This window comes from Enoplosus armatus, chromosome 19 (genome assembly GCF_043641665.1).
Source record: "Enoplosus armatus isolate fEnoArm2 chromosome 19, fEnoArm2.hap1, whole genome shotgun sequence".
Taxonomy (NCBI): Eukaryota; Metazoa; Chordata; class Actinopteri; order Centrarchiformes; family Enoplosidae; genus Enoplosus; species Enoplosus armatus.
The window spans coordinates 15,240,348-15,260,521 of NC_092198.1; the positions used below are offsets into that span (position 1 = coordinate 15,240,348).

At 40.0% G+C, this 20,174-nt stretch overlaps 3 protein-coding genes across 3 annotated transcripts; all 3 read left to right on the forward strand.

Annotated features, from left to right (window-relative positions):
• The first annotated feature begins 439 nt into the window (after positions 1-439).
• Positions 440-6,711, forward strand: matn3a (matrilin 3a). Its single transcript, XM_070926237.1, has 4 exons — positions 440-605; positions 4,001-4,576; positions 6,322-6,420; positions 6,656-6,711. The coding sequence occupies exons 1-4, from the start codon at positions 440-442 to the stop codon at positions 6,709-6,711; spliced, it is 897 nt and encodes a 298-aa protein (XP_070782338.1).
• Positions 6,712-11,206: 4,495 nt separating this feature from the next.
• On the forward strand, positions 11,207-13,533 carry ttc32 (tetratricopeptide repeat domain 32). Its single transcript, XM_070926195.1, has 3 exons — positions 11,207-11,322; positions 11,500-11,666; positions 12,730-13,533. The coding sequence occupies exons 1-3, from the start codon at positions 11,207-11,209 to the stop codon at positions 12,855-12,857; spliced, it is 411 nt and encodes a 136-aa protein (XP_070782296.1). The 3' UTR covers positions 12,858-13,533.
• A 163-nt stretch (positions 13,534-13,696) lies between these two features.
• zpax1 (zona pellucida protein AX 1) lies at positions 13,697-18,832 on the forward strand. The gene is made up of 21 exons (XM_070925543.1): positions 13,697-13,877; positions 13,958-14,034; positions 14,121-14,216; positions 14,303-14,427; positions 14,747-14,890; positions 14,987-15,055; positions 15,157-15,321; positions 15,390-15,486; positions 15,573-15,790; positions 15,875-16,031; positions 16,100-16,308; positions 16,400-16,517; positions 16,633-16,829; positions 16,897-17,011; positions 17,090-17,259; positions 17,335-17,429; positions 17,520-17,650; positions 17,776-17,962; positions 18,298-18,439; positions 18,528-18,648; positions 18,735-18,832. The coding sequence occupies exons 1-21, from the start codon at positions 13,858-13,860 to the stop codon at positions 18,812-18,814; spliced, it is 2,733 nt and encodes a 910-aa protein (XP_070781644.1). The 5' UTR covers positions 13,697-13,857; the 3' UTR covers positions 18,815-18,832.
• The last annotated feature ends 1,342 nt before the right edge of the window (positions 18,833-20,174 follow it).

Genomic DNA, 20,174 nt, shown 5'->3' on the forward strand with positions numbered 1-20,174 from the left:
ACTTTTAGGCCAACAAAATAAATAAACAAATACCAGCTTCGGCATTTCTCCAGCAAATATAATTTTTTGTTGTTTCAAAAGGCTTTGAAACAACATTTAGACCTTCATGGAGGGAAATCAAAACGTATTGGAAGTATTATTCAATAGTTCACGGAATAAATAATAATTTTGCGATTTCATTTTCCTTTTTTTTTTGGTTTCTGGTCAAAATGTCGTAAGCCTCCTCAACATGCTGCAGATCAGGACAGACATGCGAGTCGTTTTCTATACCGTCCTCCATACCGTCTTTGGCCTGAGGGTCAGCTGCCACCTCTGGATTGGGCGGACAGTTTGACGTGTTGGACTGGAGGCGGTCAGACCCCCGCTGAGCCGAGCAGGACCCTCTGAGACTGAGAGCAGGCACCGGACAGACCGCCGGAGGACTCCGCATGCAGGTATGATGAAGTCTTTACTCTGGAGCCTGCTGTGCTGCGCCTCACTGCTGCTGTCTCATGTACTGGCCACATACCACCTCAGCGCGGGGGACCCGCAGCTGATAGCCGCGCAAAGCCACGCACAGACCCGAAACAATGGCCGACCACCCTTCAGGACCCTGAACCCAGCCAGTAAGTTTTGATGAAACAAAATATTGTGTTACGTTAGTTTTAGTTGTGGTGGAAGACGTATAGTTTACTTAAGCAAAAGTAGAAATACAAGTGTCAAGTCAGTAAGTACACATTTGACGTACTTGTATGCTCTAAAATCATTTCAGTGAGAAATATTCTACTTTTTACTCAACTAATTTTATTTGATAACTATGGTTACTTGTTACTTTTCAATTTAAGATTTTACATTTAAAAAAGCGCGAACTAAGTTTATTAAATACAAAACATTGCTAAAAGCAGTACGTAAGTTACTTTCTACTTGATGACTATGTCTGAGTTGTAAGAGACATTTCCCCTCCTAACTTCTATGCTGGTTTCATTTAAACTTTGAAAAACTGTTTTAGTTGAGTACTTTTACTTTGATGCTCGGAGTACATTTTGATGAAAATACTTCTGTACTTTTACTTTAGTAAGATTTTGAATGCAGGACTTTTACTCATAATGGAGTATTTTGACATTGTTGTATTGCTACTTTTACAAGTACAAGCTCTGAATACCTTTTCCGATACTGAAAAACACTCTCACAAGTAAATGCATTCCAATCTTTACTTGATTAAAGTACAGAAGTATTATCAGCAAAGTAAAAAACTGCTTATAAATAGCGCCCATCAGTGTTGTATTATTATACAGTATATCAGATTATTGGATTATGTGTAAGTAATGAAGTAGTCGGTCAAAGTTCACTTAAACCTCTTTGGTAGTTTAAAACAATGCATCATTCTGTACGAGCTCATCATTGGTTTTGTGGGTAAAATGTTATTGATTAAAGTAACTAGTAACTATAATCAATATAGTGGAGTAAAAAGTATTTCCCTCTCGAATGTAGTGAAGTAGAAGTATAAAGTAGCATAAAATGGAAGTCCTCAAGTAAAGTACAAGTACCTTAACACTGTACTCAAGTATAGTATTTGAGCTGCTTTCTAGCCACATTAGACTTTTTGTATCTCCAGTTATGATTGTTTACTTAAGAATAATACAATTTGTTTTGTAATGTAAGTCATTCATTCTTGCAGATTACATTTTAAAACAGTAATTTTTGTATATTGAAAATAAAATATAAAAGGCTATACCTGGCCTAGTGTAATCTAACCAGTTGTATAACAACAGGAGTTTACACTTTTCTCAAACACAACATGCATGAAATCTGAAATTCTCAACTGGGTGTTTCACAAACTCGAAGGGATAATCCCAGTTTGTTGCAAACATCCCATGTGGCTGAATTTACACTCAACTCGCAGCTTCAACTAATAATTTGTCTGTGCTCCCAAGAAAGCAAAAGTTGTTGTAACTTTCACTTCAACTTACTTTACAATGTCGACTTACACAACTTCCCTGTTTACCTGCTTTGAGCCTACTAATGTTCTCTATCACTTTTCCTTTCTGGTGGCCCTGTAGTTCACAGAAGTGATTACACGTATAGAGGAGGGTATCACTACCACTACCAGCCAAGGATCCCTCCACCGGTAGTGTATCGACCTATTCCTCTATCTCCTCCAGTGACTTACCACAGACCCTCAGTCCCTGTGCCGCCCTATCACCACAGACCCTCAGTCCCCATGCCGCCCTATCACCACAGATTCAAAGGGCCAGTGGCACCACTAATGCACCACATACACAAAGGTCTATCTCCACCAGTAGCTCACCATCCCCATCAAACGCTCAAAGGCCCGTTCCCTTACAAATCGAAAGATCCATGCCCAACAAGGTCAGACCCAACAGTACCAACAACACCTGTGGTATACCTCCCTACCGTCCTTCCGACTCTACCAGAGCCAACACTGCCGCCAATTCTGCCAGCAACTACGGCGGCACCGGCGACAACCATCATGCCAGTGGTGGTGACCACTGTGCCGCCAGTGGAGACCACCGCTCCTGTGACGCTACCGGTCAGTACCCAAAGCGGCTTCATCACCACCATCAGTCCTGTGGAGACAGGTAGAATATTACCAGTCAGGTTTGCTTTCCAACCCAACCAATGCTCCTCAATTCTTTCCAGGTCAGATCTGTTTGTTTCGCCACTTAAAGCAGATGTCATTTTATTTAAAGGGGTAATTGGCATTTTGTGAAATACGCGTATTCTCTTTCTTGCTGAGTGTGAGATGAGAAGATCGATACCACTCTCATATCTGTCTATTAATTATAAAGCTACTTCCAGCACGCTGTTAGCTTAGCTTAGCATAAAGAAACAAGTGGAAACAGCTAGCCTGGCTGTGTCCAGAGGTTACAAAATCAACCTACCAGCATCTCTAGATAAACATAATGTAACTATGTGATACCTATCTTACACTGCCATTTTGGCCAAGTCTCTTATCTCAAGTGACTTCCTGGTTAAATAAACGTTAACTGAAGGAAGTCACTACTCCAAGAAAAAGCACATAACCCCGCTCGTTACAATATATATAATCTGTTAATTAGTGAGCTTTAGCAGTGCTGGCAGGTGGATTATTTTTTATCTTTAGACAGATTCAGGCTAACTGTTTCCACCTGTTTTCAGTCTTTGTGCTAAGCTAAGCTAACATCTACATTTACTGTACAGACGTAAGAGTGGTATCGATCTTTAAATCAAACTCTTAGCAAGAAAGCGAATAAGCGTGTTTCCAAAAATGTCGAACCATTCATTTATAGCAGATGTCATTTCATTTAAAAGTGATATAATAACATTTTCGATGGTGGTATATTTTAGTGGTAGGAGACCAAATAAGTAGCCTTCTAAACCGACAAATTTGCCATTTCATTTCACTTTATTATTCATCCTATTTGAAATCTCAGATGTGGACAGCGATTAAGATGTCTGGAACTAAAAGCTAAACAAGGCCATTCTGAAATGTGTATTTGAAGTTTAAAATAATGTCTTTTTTTATAAACATATTATTATATATTTTTGCTTTGAAAAAGGACCTGGTGCTAAACTGCAGAAATATGGGTTTAGTATGTGATTGGACGGCCAGGGCTCCTAACACTGTTTCCATGTTTAGGTGTGATGTCACTTTCTATGTGTGGGCATCAAGCATCCTTTTCATTCAGGGAAATGAGATAAAAGGATAAGTGCTATGATAAGTCTCTGATGGACTGTTGAACCACTGAAATGATACAGCATGTATTATGGCATACTATATCATTTCACCAGAACCACAACCTTTTGTTTTACCACTGCAGTGATGCGCAACACTTTCCTTTTGTTACCATGGCAACATGTTTTGTGCATCCCACAGTGTCCTGTGTTTTGTTCTTGATTGTTAACTGTATCACTCTCACTGTGACAGTTTAACCACCAAGCTTGACTGTTTCTTTGAATAATGAACTGGGTTTTTAGTTTTAAATGGACTTAATCCCACCATGGTTTGGTTGATCACCAGAAACAGACTCTCAGTGCAGGAGCCGTCCCCTGGACCTGGTCTTCATCATTGACAGCTCTCGCAGCGTGCGTCCTGGTGAATTTGAGAAGGTGAAGATATTCCTGGCTGACATGGTCGACACTTTGGACGTGGGCACGGACGCCACCAGAGTGGCTGTGGTCAACTACGCCAGCACGGTCAAGATCGAGTTCCTGCTCAAAGACCACTTCAACAAACCCGACATGAAGAAAGCCATCTCCCGCATCGAGCCCCTGGCGGCAGGCACCATGACCGGCCTCGCCATCAAGACTGCCGTGAACGAAGCCTTCACAGAGCAGTCTGGAGCCCGTCCTCGCTCCAGGAAAATCTCCAAGGTGGGCATTATTGTGACAGATGGGAGACCTCAAGACCAGGTGGAGGAAGTGTCTGCTACAGCTCGGGCCTCAGGCATTGAGATCTACGCTGTCGGGGTGGACCGTGCCGACATGCGCTCCCTGCAGCTGATGGCCAGCATCCCTCTGGAGGACCACGTCTTCTATGTGGAGACCTACGGCGTTATCGAGAAGCTCACGTCCAAGTTCAGGGAGACCCTGTGCGGTAGGACAAAGAGACCTGCAAGACCCTTTTCCCACCATTAACCCTGGTTCTAGTTCCTCAGTAAGGGGCACCTACAGTCTACAGGGGGTTTTGTTGCAGATTGTGGATCATTTACTGTGTTATTGGTGAATTATAAACTCTGAAATCATGAGGGGAAATACAAGGCCAGATGCTCTCAACCCCCACATGGACTGCAGATGTCGGCACTAGAACCAGCTTGTAGTCAAACCTGTGTAAAGTCTTGGGGCCATGTAGCCCTAAACTTTCAGCCCCTTTTTTTATGTACATGGTGATTATTAGTAATTTGTTTTGCAAGCAAAGCATCATTATGGTGATTGCTTTGAATGTATCCCTTTTTATTCAAAATGAACCTTTTAGAACCTCACTTTTTCAAACCAACCTGGAAAAGAAGGCATCCAGACTAATTCAGTAATGACTGAAATACACTTAAATATGAACGTGTGTAGACGTTCTTCTTTATACGGTTTGACTTAATTCTGTCATAAAACAACCTACACATACTACACTTGTCCAAACACATAACACACTTGTCTACATGCATATGAATTCCAAAAAGCACTATTTGTTGCTGGTGAAATGTGTGAAAATTTAAATCTGAAACAAATTGCTGATCTGAATTACAGATTTTTACAGATTTTTTACAGAACTTCAAAGATTTGGACAAACGAGGTTGTGCTGTACACTTGAATGTCTTCCATGATACTGTCTGATGTTTGTCTTGTCCCCCCTTGGCACTAATGAAATAATTTATTTGTGTAGCTGTCGTTAGTGTTGTACTTCAGAGTTCTGTGATTTTACCTGTGTTGTCCAACACACAGTGAACCTAAGCAGTTCGCAAATGACCTTGGCTGAGATGTGGTGAAGGTGTATGAATGGACCAAGTTTTCCACTGCAAGTCACATGTGGTCAAGTACAAACGCCTAAGAAAAGCTTGCAAATATCAGTATTTGAACTAGCACAAGCATAAGAATATACTACAAATTGAATCAAAAATAGATGTAGCAGTAAAGATAGAAATTTTTCTTCTTTTTGTCCTCCATTAGAAAGAGATACTGATAACCATCAACTGCACTACCTTACCCGTCACAAGTATACTGTATGCTAGCACATGAAACTGTATCCATGCCGCCATCTTGACAGCGCCATCCCTTAATCCCGGCTTATTCCAGGTCTGGACCCCTGTGCCATGGGACATGACTGCGAACACATATGTGTCAACAGCAATGCCTCCTTTTACTGCAAGTGCCGGAATGGTTATATCTTGAATGCGGACAAGAAAACATGTTCCCTGAAACGTAAGAACGTGCTGTATGGATTCCTGCAGCAAATTTGATTTTTTTTTTTTTTTTTGCTGTGATATTGATGCTAAAAATATAGTGTGTGTGTAAAAGCTTTAAAAGCAATATGTGTTTGGCTTCTAAGCAGGGCTTCACAACATCACAACCAACTGGTGCATAAATCCTGACTCTGTAATTCACTGTTGACTGTAGCATTTGTTGGACAAGTATCGGGTAATATTATAGAATTGATTCACTATAACTGTATTATCGTTGTGGCAAAATGGCAATGGTAAATTCATACTGTAGAATATTTTGGAGTAGTATTTATTCGGAACATTGGCAGCCTAGTTGGAAAAAGTGGGGAGTGGGTGTTATTCTGTGTGTTTTTTTCACTCTCTACATGATCTGTTACACTGATGTGAAATTTGCTTTCTCCCGGCGAAGAGGTGAAGGCGGAGGTGGTGGAGGATCCCTGTAAATGCGAAGCCAGACTGGTTTTCCAGAAGCAGACACAGGCCGCCATCCAGCAGCTCACAGCCAAGCATATCCTTCCTGTTGTTTCAGATGGAAGACGTTTTATTATAAACATTCACTGCAGCACATTTTACTGAGGTGAAGGCTGCTTATTTCTACCTGCTGGCATTGTTATTGGAATATAAGTTAACAGTGTGTCTTTTATATGTTTAAGAGCAATGTGACCACCCTTTCCTATTCCGTTTCCATCATTTAATTTTGCCTGAACATGTGTTTGCAAATGAGTTTCCTTGACTGGCCTCACTCACCGATGTGTCTGGGAGAATAGAGCGTCTGGAGAACATGGTGGGCCGTGCTTAAAGCTGGACACAGTGGTGGGTATTGACAGCTATTTTTTTTGATGGTTATTGTCGTAAAAGCCTCCCTCCCACCACACAGTTTGACCTTTTTGTTTATTTACTTTCTGCAGAGACAGCTTTGCTTCCTGGACATGGACACGCGCTTCCTGTCGTCCACCCTCCCGTAACTACTGTGTGGAGTTCAACCACAGATCGAGAGAAGCTGTGATTCATAAACCAATATCCCTGAAGTTACTGACTGTTGAGTAACAATATCAGTTAATCTAGGATTTTTATGAACATTGTAAAAGCTACTTACATCTTTTTTTTAATATAAACACCTATATGAGCATAGTGTGATGTATAATAACCAAAGAAAAACATGTATTATTTTCATTGTTTCTCCTGTACTGTATTATGTATGTTTTGTGTCCTGTTTGTACAAAGTTGCAAATTGTATATAGGGTTAACAAATTTTAAAAGACAAATGACTTTATGTTCTGAAGCCTTCAACCAGTAAATGTTTCCTACATTAAATATGTTTGCATAATTTCTTTATTATATACTCTTATATGTAACAGTTTAAATATCAAATGTTTTACTGTTGTATTATGTGTCATGGATGATAAATGTTAATCTTCTGTGTCTGTAATTGTTATGAGATGACATATAAGAATTATAAATGTAACCAAGCAGTCACATTGGACAATAAAATAATCTCAAAGGAGGTTGTTGTGCACACTGTTGTTTTCTTAGAGGGTAATAATGACAATATCATGTGTGAAATCACACTTTCTAAAACAATGTTGTGAGGCTAAACAGTGAAGCTGATATCAGTAAATTATAAAACAGTAATGCTGGACTACATGCATGTATCATGTCCCGTGAATTCAGTGTGCAAACACAATTTGAATCCATCATGGGAATGGCGGAGTCCGCCACTAACAGTGGAGACTACTATATAGAGAGGTAATGACAGAATGTGAATACATGGAGTGGCTATTGCTTAAAAAAGTGCTGACCATAAATAGTACAACGAATGTGGCTTAGTTTCCTAACAAACATGTTTGTTAGGAATTATTTTGACTTATTATTAGTTCTGATCAGTAAAGACAAATTCCCTGAATAAATTCCCTTCAATAAAAAAATATTATGATAAATCCCACATTGTATCTTTGTGAAACCTTGTGGCACATTTAGCTGTGAATGTCAATGAAGATAAAGTTTCAATCAGTTCTATAAGGTATTTGTGAGAATCGACATACCACTGTTTATGTTTCTGTAGACACAAAATAGGCATTATATCATATAACTGTACATTTCAATGCCGTATATGTATTTCTGTGTCAATATAGAAAGGTAAACATCTGCTCTGACATTTCTGTTAACAACGTGTTATAATTTACTCTGGCAGTCAAACCGTTCTGATATCTGAGGTCAAGGGACGATCACTTTCTAACCCCTAACCCGTCTTACTCAGAAACACACATTCAGCCACTAAACATACAAAATAAAGCTGGATTTAAGTCTAAAATTTACCCACAACTGAGCAAAGTTATTGATTATTTTAACAACTTTCCTACACCACCATCTGTTTTTATACCCTGTTATCACCATCATGTCTTTTTTACACCTTCATCATTGCCAAAAAATAAAAGACAGGGGTCATCATGTTACCTCTGGAATGGAGTTGGCTTATTTGCCTGAAACAGCACTGACAACAGAGCTTCTCTGTCTGCTCCGTCTGTGCGAGGCAGAGAGTCAACATGCCAACGTTTACCTCTCGTCTGGTTTGGATCCTCTCCCTCCTTCCTTTAACCAGACAGCTGTTTTATGTTTGTTTGCTATTTCAGTGGCTTTCATGGTTACCTCACACACAGGCGGTCAGAGAGGTGAGCCCACAACTGTTTCAGTGAAAGAAGATGAATGGGACTCACACACCTCTGAGAAGTGGAAAAGACACATCAAATTTGGTGCAATGAATCCCTGTTCTGAGATAAGTTAAGGATAAACTTTAATTTCCAACAATATATCAAAAGAGTTTTAAAAGTGCTCTGTTTCATTGATGATTGTGTTTTGGTATGCGTCATAAAGGGCATATTTAAAATGGCTTTACATAATGAACAACAATCCTAACAAATGTCTATAAACTGATAAATTAACTGAGGGTGTTCAAAGTAATCACATGCAGTTCTACTAAAAGTGGAATACCAGTGAATTTGTGGCTTTAACATCTGTTATCTTCACCTGTAGGATAGTTTCTATTAACGGAATAGTTTGACATTTTGGATAATACACTTGTTCGTCAAACTTTGATGTCACACAGACAAACAGCTTCATAGAAAAGTAATTTGAGAAACTGAGAAGCTTTGAGTATTTTTTATTTCAACTATCTGTCACAGTGTGGCCCATTAAAAAATAACTCGACAAAATAGATTACCGATAGTAATGATTGAATACTTATAATATGATGACACTCATACTAAGACAGAACATGGCTAATATATTAACAAAAAGCTGTGAAAATGTAAGTTCTCGGTATGAGAAAAGGGACAACAGGAATTAAACAAAATAAAGTCCAATTATTATTTAGTGAAGCAAATAAAATGTGTATTTTACTGCATTAATGTGGCGCAAACATAAGCTTCAAAGAAACTGTATGGTAAAAAAAATACTTGATACTTCATTTTTAAATGGCCTTTTTAACGCCCTGATGTGGTTGCAGTTTGTTTCACTTGCAAATCATTTTTCAGAGAAAATGACGAACCCGACAAACACAGACTCTTAAATATTTTATATATTCTGTTTTAAATAATCTTTTTTATTGAGCATGACAGTTCACTCCTGACCTTGGAAATAGTACTTTAATCACCAACTCCATCTGCTGAAGAAAATGTGGTTGAAAGCTCTGGAAAAAGCCAGGTAGTGGACCTTGAGGTAATATTCTTTTTTTTGTCAAAGCCTCGTATAATATATATTAAATGGATCTTACTTTGTTCCAGTCTCTGGTTAAACATTACAGCATTGAGACATTTTGGTAGCAGTGAAAGGTGAATTGCAGTGATAAGTGTAGTGTGGTGGTCAGTCAGGGATGAGGACCCCCTGGATGAAGGTGTGTGATGGATGTTTGTCCTGGTTCTGCCAGACCAAAGTGGACTTTGATACTTTGTGTTAATTCTCTCAGCAAACAGCAACATTTAGGGCGCAAGAAGAAGCGCCAGCTGAACATAACAACCTTTGCTTCAGCTGTACAGGTTGCCTTTGCCAAAATAAACCTTTTAAGACTTTCCATTGCGTCATGGAGTTTTAAATGAGCTCACATGAAAACATCTGATTTCTAATGACTCCAGGTAATTTTGTCACATTCAAATGCATGAAAAAGCACTTGAGTCTTGTTATTTTATGAATTCTGAGACGTGTAATTCTACAGCTTTTGTATAGTTTGTGACTCCCTGGATGTTTTTGGGATGCAGAAACCCCTTGATTCATGTGATGTAATGGACTACAGCTATCCACAGGTTGGATGTTATTGCCATTTTCTCAGCAGTGTCAACAGCCAGCGGCCTACATCCGCTATCATCTGGGTCAAACTGGTTTCTGTTTGATCTGTTTCAACTCGTCCACACAGTCTGGAGATAAATGGGCCGCAAAAGGGAAGTGCACGGCTACTGACTGACCTCTACTTCCTTAAGGTGTCATTTTTCACCAGGACAGTTGACTTCTTCACTTGGGAGATCGTCTGAGAATTTCTCACCAGTTTGCTTATGGGTTTGCCTCCTTGTTGTGTAGAGTGACTGATTCTGGTGTGACAGATGTTTGAGTCTGTGAGGGTCACATCCTTTTCTTTAAAATAAAAAAACACCCCTATTGCTACATTATAAGGGTAATGTCAAACTGGATTTTATGTTAAAATTTTGGATTTCACGTATAATTTGAACTTGTTTTAAATGCACCTACAGTACTTGCACTTCACCTTATTTTAATGAGATTTGAGTCAAGTCTGCCACCTGCTGTTGCAAAAAAAACTTTGATTTTAAACATCCAAAATATATAAGTCAAACACTAATGGTTTGGTGTGGTCTGGATTTCAATCACTACATGTTATTTTGGGTTAGTTGACAGTAAATAATATTGTGGGACATGAGGATAATAGTTTATTCACCTTTATACTTGCAGTATAGGTCAACCAACTTTTATGTATATATACTGTAGTACATTATTAATCTCATAGGAAATGTTTGTGCTAAAGATGCTCACAACACATTTTAAAATAAATATAAACATAGTATATTCTATGTATACATACACAGTAAAATACAATACACACACACACACACATTAAAATTAAATAAAAGTGATAAGTTATATGAGATACAACTGAAAAATACAGTATTTCCTAGTATTTAGTCTGTTGATGGTAAGCCACGCCTACGTGAGACGCACGAAAACGTGATTGGACGTTCCTTTGAGTGGCGTCACATCCGGAGTTGAAAAATACACCTTCACAGAATTGAAACATGGAGGAAGATAATTCCCAAACACTTGAATATGCTCACTCTGAGTTTAAGAGGCAGAATTTCAAAGAGGCAGAGGAACTGTACACGAAATTTATCTCTTCCTGCTTACAGTCCAGGTACCGCTTGTCCTTAACATAATAAACATAATAAACTTGTACTAGTGTTACACACTATTTTGTTACCCGGTTTTCGCTAACCGTTAGCTAACGTCAATTCTGTTTGTCTCTCTTCTGTGTCTCTTAATGTAATGAAGTGTTATAGAGGCCAGCTCTAACTGTGTCATATTTCCACAGGGAATGTGAAGCTAGTGATTTGGCCACTGCTTATAACAACCGCGGACAGATAAAGTACCTCCGGGTGGATTTTCATGAAGCAGTCGAGGATTACACCTCCGCGATACAGACTGACAGCCGGTCGGAAACACCTCTCTACAACAGAGGACTCATCCACTACCGACTAGGTGAGGATACTTAGGCACTGTTTTTGTTAAAGGTACACAGTGACACTGTAGACACTTGTCAACTTCAAGCCTGACAGAGCAAACTGACTTCCGGTCGGGTCGTGCTTCAAAATAAATGTCTAATTTATTTCCAATGTTCTTCCTTTTTGTTTCATTATTAATTCAATTCCAAAGTGAAATAGGAAAATATAATACAATTAAATTACAGTTGTTTTATACAAATTTATAATCACAAAATCCATATAGACCTGTATACACAAATAGGTAAGAATAAATAAGTGAAGAAACACAATGCAGATGCTTCCATACAGGCATGAAAATTACTTAAATCACATGCTGTGGCCTTCACAGTAAAATTATGTCAACCCAATTGAACACCTATGGGTGGTTTTGGACTGATATATTAGACAGCGCTCTCCACCATCACACCAAATGAGGGAATATGTTTTGGAAGAGTGGTGTTCATCCCTCCAGTAGACTTGTAGAATCTATGACAAGGGGCATTGAGGCTGTTCTGTAGGCTCATGATGGCCCAACACCTCATTAAGGCACTTCATGTTGTTGTTTTTCTCAGGTTACAGTGTCTGAAATAAGATAATATTTTTATAGAAGTTTTCCATCACACACACCAGCCAAACTCCTATAATCTTCCCTGTGACACACTAGACTTCCACAATCTTCCTGTTGGCCCTCTTTCATCAAAATACATCTCAGTGTCAGTGATTGTTTCTTTGCATTTGTAGCGGCCGGCAAAGTCAACCAGCTGTCTTTTAATATAGATCAGAGATGAGATGCAGTTTTAAAAGCAGTAACCACGTTCCTCATCCCTGGTGTGATCACAGGATCAAGTGGGACGATCCTGTTTGCATGTGGAGTCACTTTGGTGTGTTCCTCTCCTGAGACACTAGATGGAGCTGTGCATTCCTTGTTCTCATGCTGCCCAGAAAATAGAACTGCTGACTCCTCTGAAAAGCCAGTTGGGGCAGTGCATTACAAAGCATAAACTTGTACTCATTGTGTGTTTACATTTTTATGTTTTTTTTTTTTTTTTCTTATCTTACAGGTTTTTTCCATGATGCCAAGAGTGACTTCCAGCAAGCACTAAAACTCAATCCAGATTTTGAAGATGCTAAAGTGAGCCTGCAGCAGACAATTCTGGACCAGCAGCACAAGATAAACAGGGGATACTGACAACCTCATAAACTACAGAGTATATATTTTATATATCCTGAAATCTGGTGGCAGAAGAAAAGATGTATATGCTGTCACTTGTTGTCAATTTACTTACATTTCTGTACAGCTGTCACATAACAAATTAAGATGTCATTATTTAATCTGAAGATGAACCTAAAAGTGAAATACAAACTACATAAAGCGATTGGCACAAGCAATGACAAGCAAAATGTGAAAACAAATTCAGTTTGAACACATGAAATGAAGAAGACATCCCACTGGATCAGGCGCGACACTTATATGGATTTTTGTTAAGCAGAGCATAGATAATTCCCCTTTTTCTGCACTGACTCAAGACTCTTCCAGTTGGAAAAAATTGTAATGACCCCATAAATGGAAGTATATCATTGTATAAGTCTGTGAGTGGACAGCACAGACTGATCGACCCAGGCACACCAGGTAAAACAATGAGCTTGGGCTTTACTGTCAGTAATAAAGACACTGGGAGGAGTAATAATCGAGTGTTAGCATACAGTAATGATGGAGTCTCACAGTTGCAAAGGAAAAACATGTCTTGTGTCTTAAATTGAAGCTCAGTTGCTGATAAAATCTTTCCACAAGGGGATGTATGGTTTTAAGGAAAGGTATTGATTCATTATTCTTCCTATAGATTCTTTTGACACTTGATTTCTTGACAGAAAATACATTTCTGGTGCAAAAACACAAATGTATATATATGTTTGTAATCAATGAACAATAAATTATTTTTACACTACTGAGTAATGCAGACTTATACAGATTTTGCAGAAGAAGAGGCGGGTGCAGAATCATTAATGCACCTCACCTGTGCATTGTGATTAGCTGATATATAAAACAGCTGCTGGTGGCTCAGTGAAGCAGTCAGTCCCATCACTTCAGAGCTGGTTTGTAGGTGGGGGCTTGCTGGGGTTTCAGTGCCAACTTCTGAATGTGACTGGATTCCTGTTGTTATTTTGTTTGGCTGCATTTGGACTGCAACATGCAGAGGCTTGAGAACATGTAAGTTTTATTTTGTTTCTTTTTTTAATGACTGCTAGCTGCCTGCTTCATTGTCTCTAACTTGTGTTTATTTGTTGAAGGTTGTTATGGAACTTGATGGTTGCTGTAATCGCCTTGGGTCAAGCAAGGCCAAATATGAAACTCAATTCGCAGTCAAGTAAGCCTTTAATCACATTAAATCACTTTATATAACATGCTTTTTATGTTTGTTTACTTCCACTTCCAAGCCTTTTCTTTCCACAGGCAGTGGTTTAAGGTCCGACTGTGCGGGTAATCTAATGAGGCTGTCGTTGGACAAGGCTCTAGCAGTGGGGAACCAGCTCGAGGTGGAAGCCATCAGTGAGTATAAAATCTGCTAATGATGAGCAGATTGGTTCATCACTAGGAGAACTGATCCCTGTCATGTTTGCCTTTTCTTCCCCCAGATGGCACCCAACATGTTGTGCTAACACCCAGCTTGGCTGCTCAGTGTGGATACAGTATGGAGTCTGACCCGTGGGGTAACACCAGAATCTACACCTCTCTAATGGCCTGCTATGTGGACAACAAAGTATGTTGGGCTAAAGTTTAGTGTCTCTTTCCATTGATAAAGCACCTGCTGTGGTCCCCTATCCCCAGTTGATTTTTCAGGAGACTGATTTTTAAATGGGTAACTTGTCACTGCATGATTATGCAGACAGTAGTTCCCAATTTTGTGCTTCCCTAACCCAAAGATTCAGTTTACAATGATAAACTGACAAAAGCAGAAGTGCTTGGGAGTTTTTTTTTCTTAAATTGCTTAAGTTCAGCTCTAAAAATTGACTCCATTAATGTGAAACTTTTTACACAATTTCCTGTCATGAATTTCCTTTTTGTGCTTTTATCTGTAGGAAGATACAACATTCAATATTGGCCTGCGACTCCGCATGCACAGCCAGAGTCCATCAAAAGTGGTGAATCATGATGTGATGCAGACTTGCAGCTACACTCGGTGGGCGTCCAAAGAGATTCTCTGTGACAGGAACTACATGGAAGTAGGTCACTTTACATTGACTCTACAATCATGTATGTGGTCACAAAATGATGATGCCAGTATTTCCTGTCTTTGTTTTGTTGTTTTTGTTTTTTAGGTGTCAAACCACATGGCTACACCTGATGCTGAAGCCAAGGGGCAGGCTCAAGACAACACTGTTCCTGATGTATGTTATGTTACTACATTTGTCACCCTGCACTATATGCTCATCGCCATTCAGTAGAAATGAGAAGGATCAAGGTCTTAATTTCCTTCTCTTCCCTATAGGCCTCTGGTGCAGAACATGGTATCTGGAAGATGACCTTTTACACTCCAGAACCAGTGTCAATGGTGCTGAGCGAGGCTGAACAAGCTGGCTACGGTGCCATGACAACATCAAAACGTTTGGTTATGCGAACCCCGTACAATACAGCAGAGACTTATTCGGAGGATGTAAGCAAAGCAGATTATTAAGTGTGTGTATATATATTTTGTAAATTACCTTAAACCCTCATTTGTAGGTGGCTGGAGTCCCTATGGAAATGTTCAAGGTGAGCGCTTACTACAAGGCACCACATGGTCTGAGTGTGGTGAACTTGGCAGCTGCTTGTCCCACTGGTGAGTCTCTGTAAATCTGTAGATTTCCCAGTAAACATTACCAGTAAGTTGTTAGTTAAGTCACTTGTTTCTTTATCATTTCACAGGTGGTGTCCTCTTCACTGAGGATGTAATCTCCTGGCACATGCCTCGCCGCTTGACTCCTCTGATAGATGGCAGCTTTAAAATCCTAGAAATGCACATGGGCGTCAATGGGCAGAAGCTGGATAAATCTCAGATGGCCACACGGGGGTACACCCTCTCCACCATAGACTTCCACATCGTCATTGAGATCCCAGTGGGCTCTCCTGATGGTTACTACAAGGTTGGAAGTCTCCAGATTTGATATGCAAGACTCTAGTCACTGGTCCATTTGCATGTTTTATTAAAATGTCATGAATAATTGCAGAGCCATGCCCCAGATTACCAATACCACATCACCTACACTGTGGAGCCCATGCTTGAGGTACTATGGAGAGCAGATAACACCCAAGATGATACCAGATACAAGGTCTTGTTCCCCATTACCACCCCTCTGATGCCTCGACCTCCCCACATCCAAGATGGTAAGTCCCACCTTCTGGTAGACGTCCAACTTGTGGGAAAAGGTAAACCTTCCCTTTGTGTTCCTCAGATACTGTCCCAGAGGACCGGCTGTTCACTGTTCACTTGGGGACTTTCCTTCATGACGTGGACCTGAGGAACATCACCTTCTCCACTGGGGTTCTCACTGTTGACGAGTGCAATGCCAGAGGCTTCACCATCCAGGAGCACAGGTTCCCCAATGGAACCAAGGGCTTCTCTCTAAAAGTGCCCTTTGATGCCGACGTTGTCCTGAAACATGTATATGCACTGATAATTATATAGGTCGCTCATACCAGCTTTTTTACTTATGAAGTTTCAGTGAAATTACTGAGTTTTTTTTTATCTGCAGAATCCTGAACCCTTGGTTACGGTCTACTTCCTCCCTCTGATCTTTGGGTTTATCATTCTGCCTGAAGAAACTCCATTCGCACACCCAGTGGAGCTGCAGGCATCTCTGCAGGATGTTGGTGAGATCTTGATTTGGTCCAGAACTGAAATGTGAAATGAAACCACAGCTACCCCCACCTAAAGACAAATGGGAGGAAAAAGCTGTACAGCCAAATGATTGATGTGTTCTTTTAGTGCTGCCCACCATCACTGGCACCTGTGACCAGAACCAGTTCTATGTCAGTGTGAAATATGGGACTCAAAAGAATTTCCAGACCATGGTTGGACCTCAAGAGCTAAAACCTGAGCTGGCTGAGCGCTACGGTTTCCAGGAGAATGGCACGCACTTCAGCCTCACAGTACCATACAACGCCATGGACACAGCATTTGAGGTACGTCAAACTGCAAAATCTCACCATGAATCATCTGCACTGGATAACCTTACTTTCTGTCTTACAGCTCATTACCTCAGATTCAGTCAGAGCCAGACTTGACCTGCTTCTGTATGACCCAAACAACAACTGGGTGCTTGCTGATCTCTACCTGGCCTGCAACTTCCCTTTGACCACAACCAGTAAGATGTAAACATTATTGTAGTGTTTGCTGCTTGGATTATAGGACACTTTAAATCTATTGCCTCTTCTACCTTCAGAGTGCTACCCCAATGGAACAATGACTGCTATGGCTGTGAAGGTGGAATCTGTGTCCAATCTCATCCCGGGCTGGCTGACTCTTAGGGACCCGTCCTGCAAACCAGTGTTCAGCGACGATCGCTTTGCATATTTCTCTTTCAGTGTCGACTCCTGTGGGACCACTAGAACAGTGAGTTTAAAGTAAAGTTTAATTCTAGGAATTAAAGTGACAGTTAAAAGTGTTTTAATGTCACTTTTATGTTAGTTCTTAGACCACTACATGCTGTATGAAAATGCAATTGGCTTGGACTACAACAACAAAGGAGCAGCGTACACATCGCCAGTTGATCCTGAGTACAAGTAGGAAGACTCTTCCATCTCCTCTCCTGATGAACCATCTGCTCTAATTTTTGACATTAACCACACCTTCAATGTATGCTTTTCCTCTAGGCAAACGGTTTCCTGCTACTATGTGGTCAATGAGACTCAGACAGTTTCATTTGGCTATAATCCAAGACTCAGTGACCCCATAGCAGAGATTGGCTTTGGGCAGCTGATGGCACAAATGAGGCTATCTCATGGTAAGGGTCCATTTTACTAAATGGACAGCTTGTTGGTGCATACAAAACGTACTTAATGTCTGTGCATTCATTCAATGGCTTTTTTTTTTTTTTTGCTTTTTTTTAAATGACTCTTCACCTCCCAGATTCATCTTACGAGCTCTTCTACCAAGCAGAAGATTATCCAGTAGTGAAATTTCTGCGGCAGCCTCTGTATTTTGAGGTGGAGCTGATGGAGTCTGACCCGCAGCTGGAGCTCATCTTGAAGAACTGCTGGGCCACCCTTAATGAAGACAGGACATCTCTGCCCAGCTGGGACATCATTGTGGACAGGTAATGCACATCATAACCTTACACGAGTACCTCCAGAATTGTGTAAGGTTATGCTTCAGCTTCTTTGAATTTTGAGATTGCTTTCAATCTTGCAGCTTCCGCTACTTAAGGGCTTTTTATTGTTTAGTTTGACACTTGAGTGGGTTTTTAATGTGATGCATGTTTAGTTGAATGAGACATTTTGATCTGAAGAGTGGGTTGTTCAAAAAAGTATTGTCTTGGTATCTATTTGTGGAAACCTCTTGTGACTGAGATTGCATAAGTTAGATCCCAATTTTTATGGGTTTAAAGGCTGCATTCAGAAATACTAGTTAATGTTTTTATTCCTTCACTAGCTGTGAGAACCGTGATGACAGCTATGTGACCATCTTCCATCCTGTCGTGAGTGACTCCAGGGTTACAGTCCCATCCCACATTAAACGCTTCTCCATAAAGATGTTCACCTTCACTAAAGATGAAGAGGTTCTGAAAGACGAGGTAAAAATAAGCTCATGCATGTATTGACCACAGCACATGGGACAGCAGCATGTAGCCCTGCGTAATGAATCCTTCTGTTCGTCCACAGCTTTATGTCCACTGTGACACAATGATTTGTGACGCAAACGTCCATGAGGATGATGCCTGCAGAGGCCAGTGTGTGCATCCTACAGGCACAAGTAACTCCAGACATCAAGGAGTAAAAAGGGGTAAGTGACAGAATGTAGCATATAGACTTCAACTTAAGTGAAACTAAATCTATGTGCAGTTGGTGATCTATACTTTTCCTTTCCAGAGAAAAGGAGTACAGACTCAAAGCACCAAAGGCAGATCTCCTCTGGACCCATTCTTCTATTAAATCAGTCAAACCTCTGAATAAACAGTTTCTTAAAACTTCTTGTCCCTCTTTTCTTTGCCTAAAAGACCATCTGTGTTTGAGCTTTTTAATATGGCCTTTGCCTCCCAACCTGCAGTGAATTCTGGCAAACCTGAGGTCTGTGTGATCCCTTGTACTTTAGCTAGCATTCCTGTTCTTGATTTACAAACCTCAACAATAGGAGACTTTTGTATACAGACAAATGCACTTGCAGCAGAAGAAGCAATTTTATAAATCGTTTTAATTCAATTAATGTTTCCATGATATGGATTCCCTTGAGCATAGCACACCCCCATGCACATTTGTAAACCCTGTCTTTTATTGAACTTTTGGTTCAAAGGAGCCTTAACCTGAAGTGCATTGGCTTCTTGAGCTGAACCAAAATGTCCCATGTCATTGGACTTCTTAAAAATGAAATCTGGCCTCATGTAATGTCGTGCATTGTACTAAGCTGGCCCAGATAACATCTAGGTGGTTGACACTCCAGGTCAATTCTGGACTTGCAAAGTAAAAATGCACACTTGTCTCACAAGTATCAACTGTGCAGATGGTTGCTGTCATCTTATATACCTGAAATAATGTCCTGGTTACTTTAGACAATCCAGAGGTGGATGGTTCCACTAGGAATAGCCCACTCATTGAAGAGGGAAGAAAAAAAAAAAACATGGAAAGTATCAGTATTTTACCAAGTACAACAGGCCATTTAAGTGTCAAAAGAAATTGCAGATAAGTACATAATACTGTCAGGTATAAGGGTCAGTTTCCCTCAGGACAGAGTCCAGACTTCCACAAACTTGAAGCAAAACCCTGACCAAACATTTCTGTAAGTAACTTTTAGCTTAAAAATGTTCAATCATTAGTTCCTGAGGCTTTTATCAGTGGCTCTACATACACTTGGAATAGGTCTATTTCTTCTTCCCTCACACTCAAACATGTAAAGATGCTGTACAATTGCAATAAAATGAAGTTCCATAATGCAGATACACATTTGTAAGACCAAGTGGTCAAAAGTGAGTATTTCAAATGAAACCACTGCCATGTAAAATCCTGGAAGTTGAATTTGCATACATATTTAGCACTAAAATTTTGTGCCTGAACAGTCACTTATTAGGAAGCAACCAAGTGTATGAACTGAAAAGGGAAGTATGAGCACTTAATAGTGTAGACTTTATTCCATGGAACAAACATGCATATCCATTTTAAAATTAATTGCTGCTTTGTGTTAGAGTACATACGAGTCTAGACTTCAGCAAAACCCTGAATTGTTAACAGTATTTAAAAAAAAAACAAAACAACTTGCCATAGTCCTTGAAAAAAAGCTAGCTTAAAGTGTATCACAGACATCAGAGATCTCAACCA

Bases quoted from the DNA above. Each gene is read 5' to 3' on its own strand.
- matn3a (XM_070926237.1), top strand. From the start codon at position 440: ATGAAGTCTTTACTCTGGAGCCTGCTGTGCTGCGCCTCACTGCTGCTG. The intron at 606-4,000 runs GTAAGTTTTGAT...GTTGATCACCAG, and splicing joins CAGGACCCTGAACCCAGCCA to AAACAGACTCTCAGTGCAGG. The intron at 4,577-6,321 runs GTAGGACAAAGA...CTCCCGGCGAAG, and splicing joins GTTCAGGGAGACCCTGTGCG to AGGTGAAGGCGGAGGTGGTG.
- ttc32 (XM_070926195.1), top strand. From the start codon at position 11,207: ATGGAGGAAGATAATTCCCAAACACTTGAATATGCTCACTCTGAGTTT. The intron at 11,323-11,499 runs GTACCGCTTGTC...ATATTTCCACAG, and splicing joins TCTTCCTGCTTACAGTCCAG to GGAATGTGAAGCTAGTGATT. The intron at 11,667-12,729 runs GTGAGGATACTT...CTTATCTTACAG, and splicing joins ACTCATCCACTACCGACTAG to GTTTTTTCCATGATGCCAAG.
- zpax1 (XM_070925543.1), top strand. From the start codon at position 13,858: ATGCAGAGGCTTGAGAACAT. The intron at 13,878-13,957 runs GTAAGTTTTATT...TATTTGTTGAAG, and splicing joins ATGCAGAGGCTTGAGAACAT to GTTGTTATGGAACTTGATGG. The intron at 16,518-16,632 runs GTGAGATCTTGA...GTGTTCTTTTAG, and splicing joins GGCATCTCTGCAGGATGTTG to TGCTGCCCACCATCACTGGC.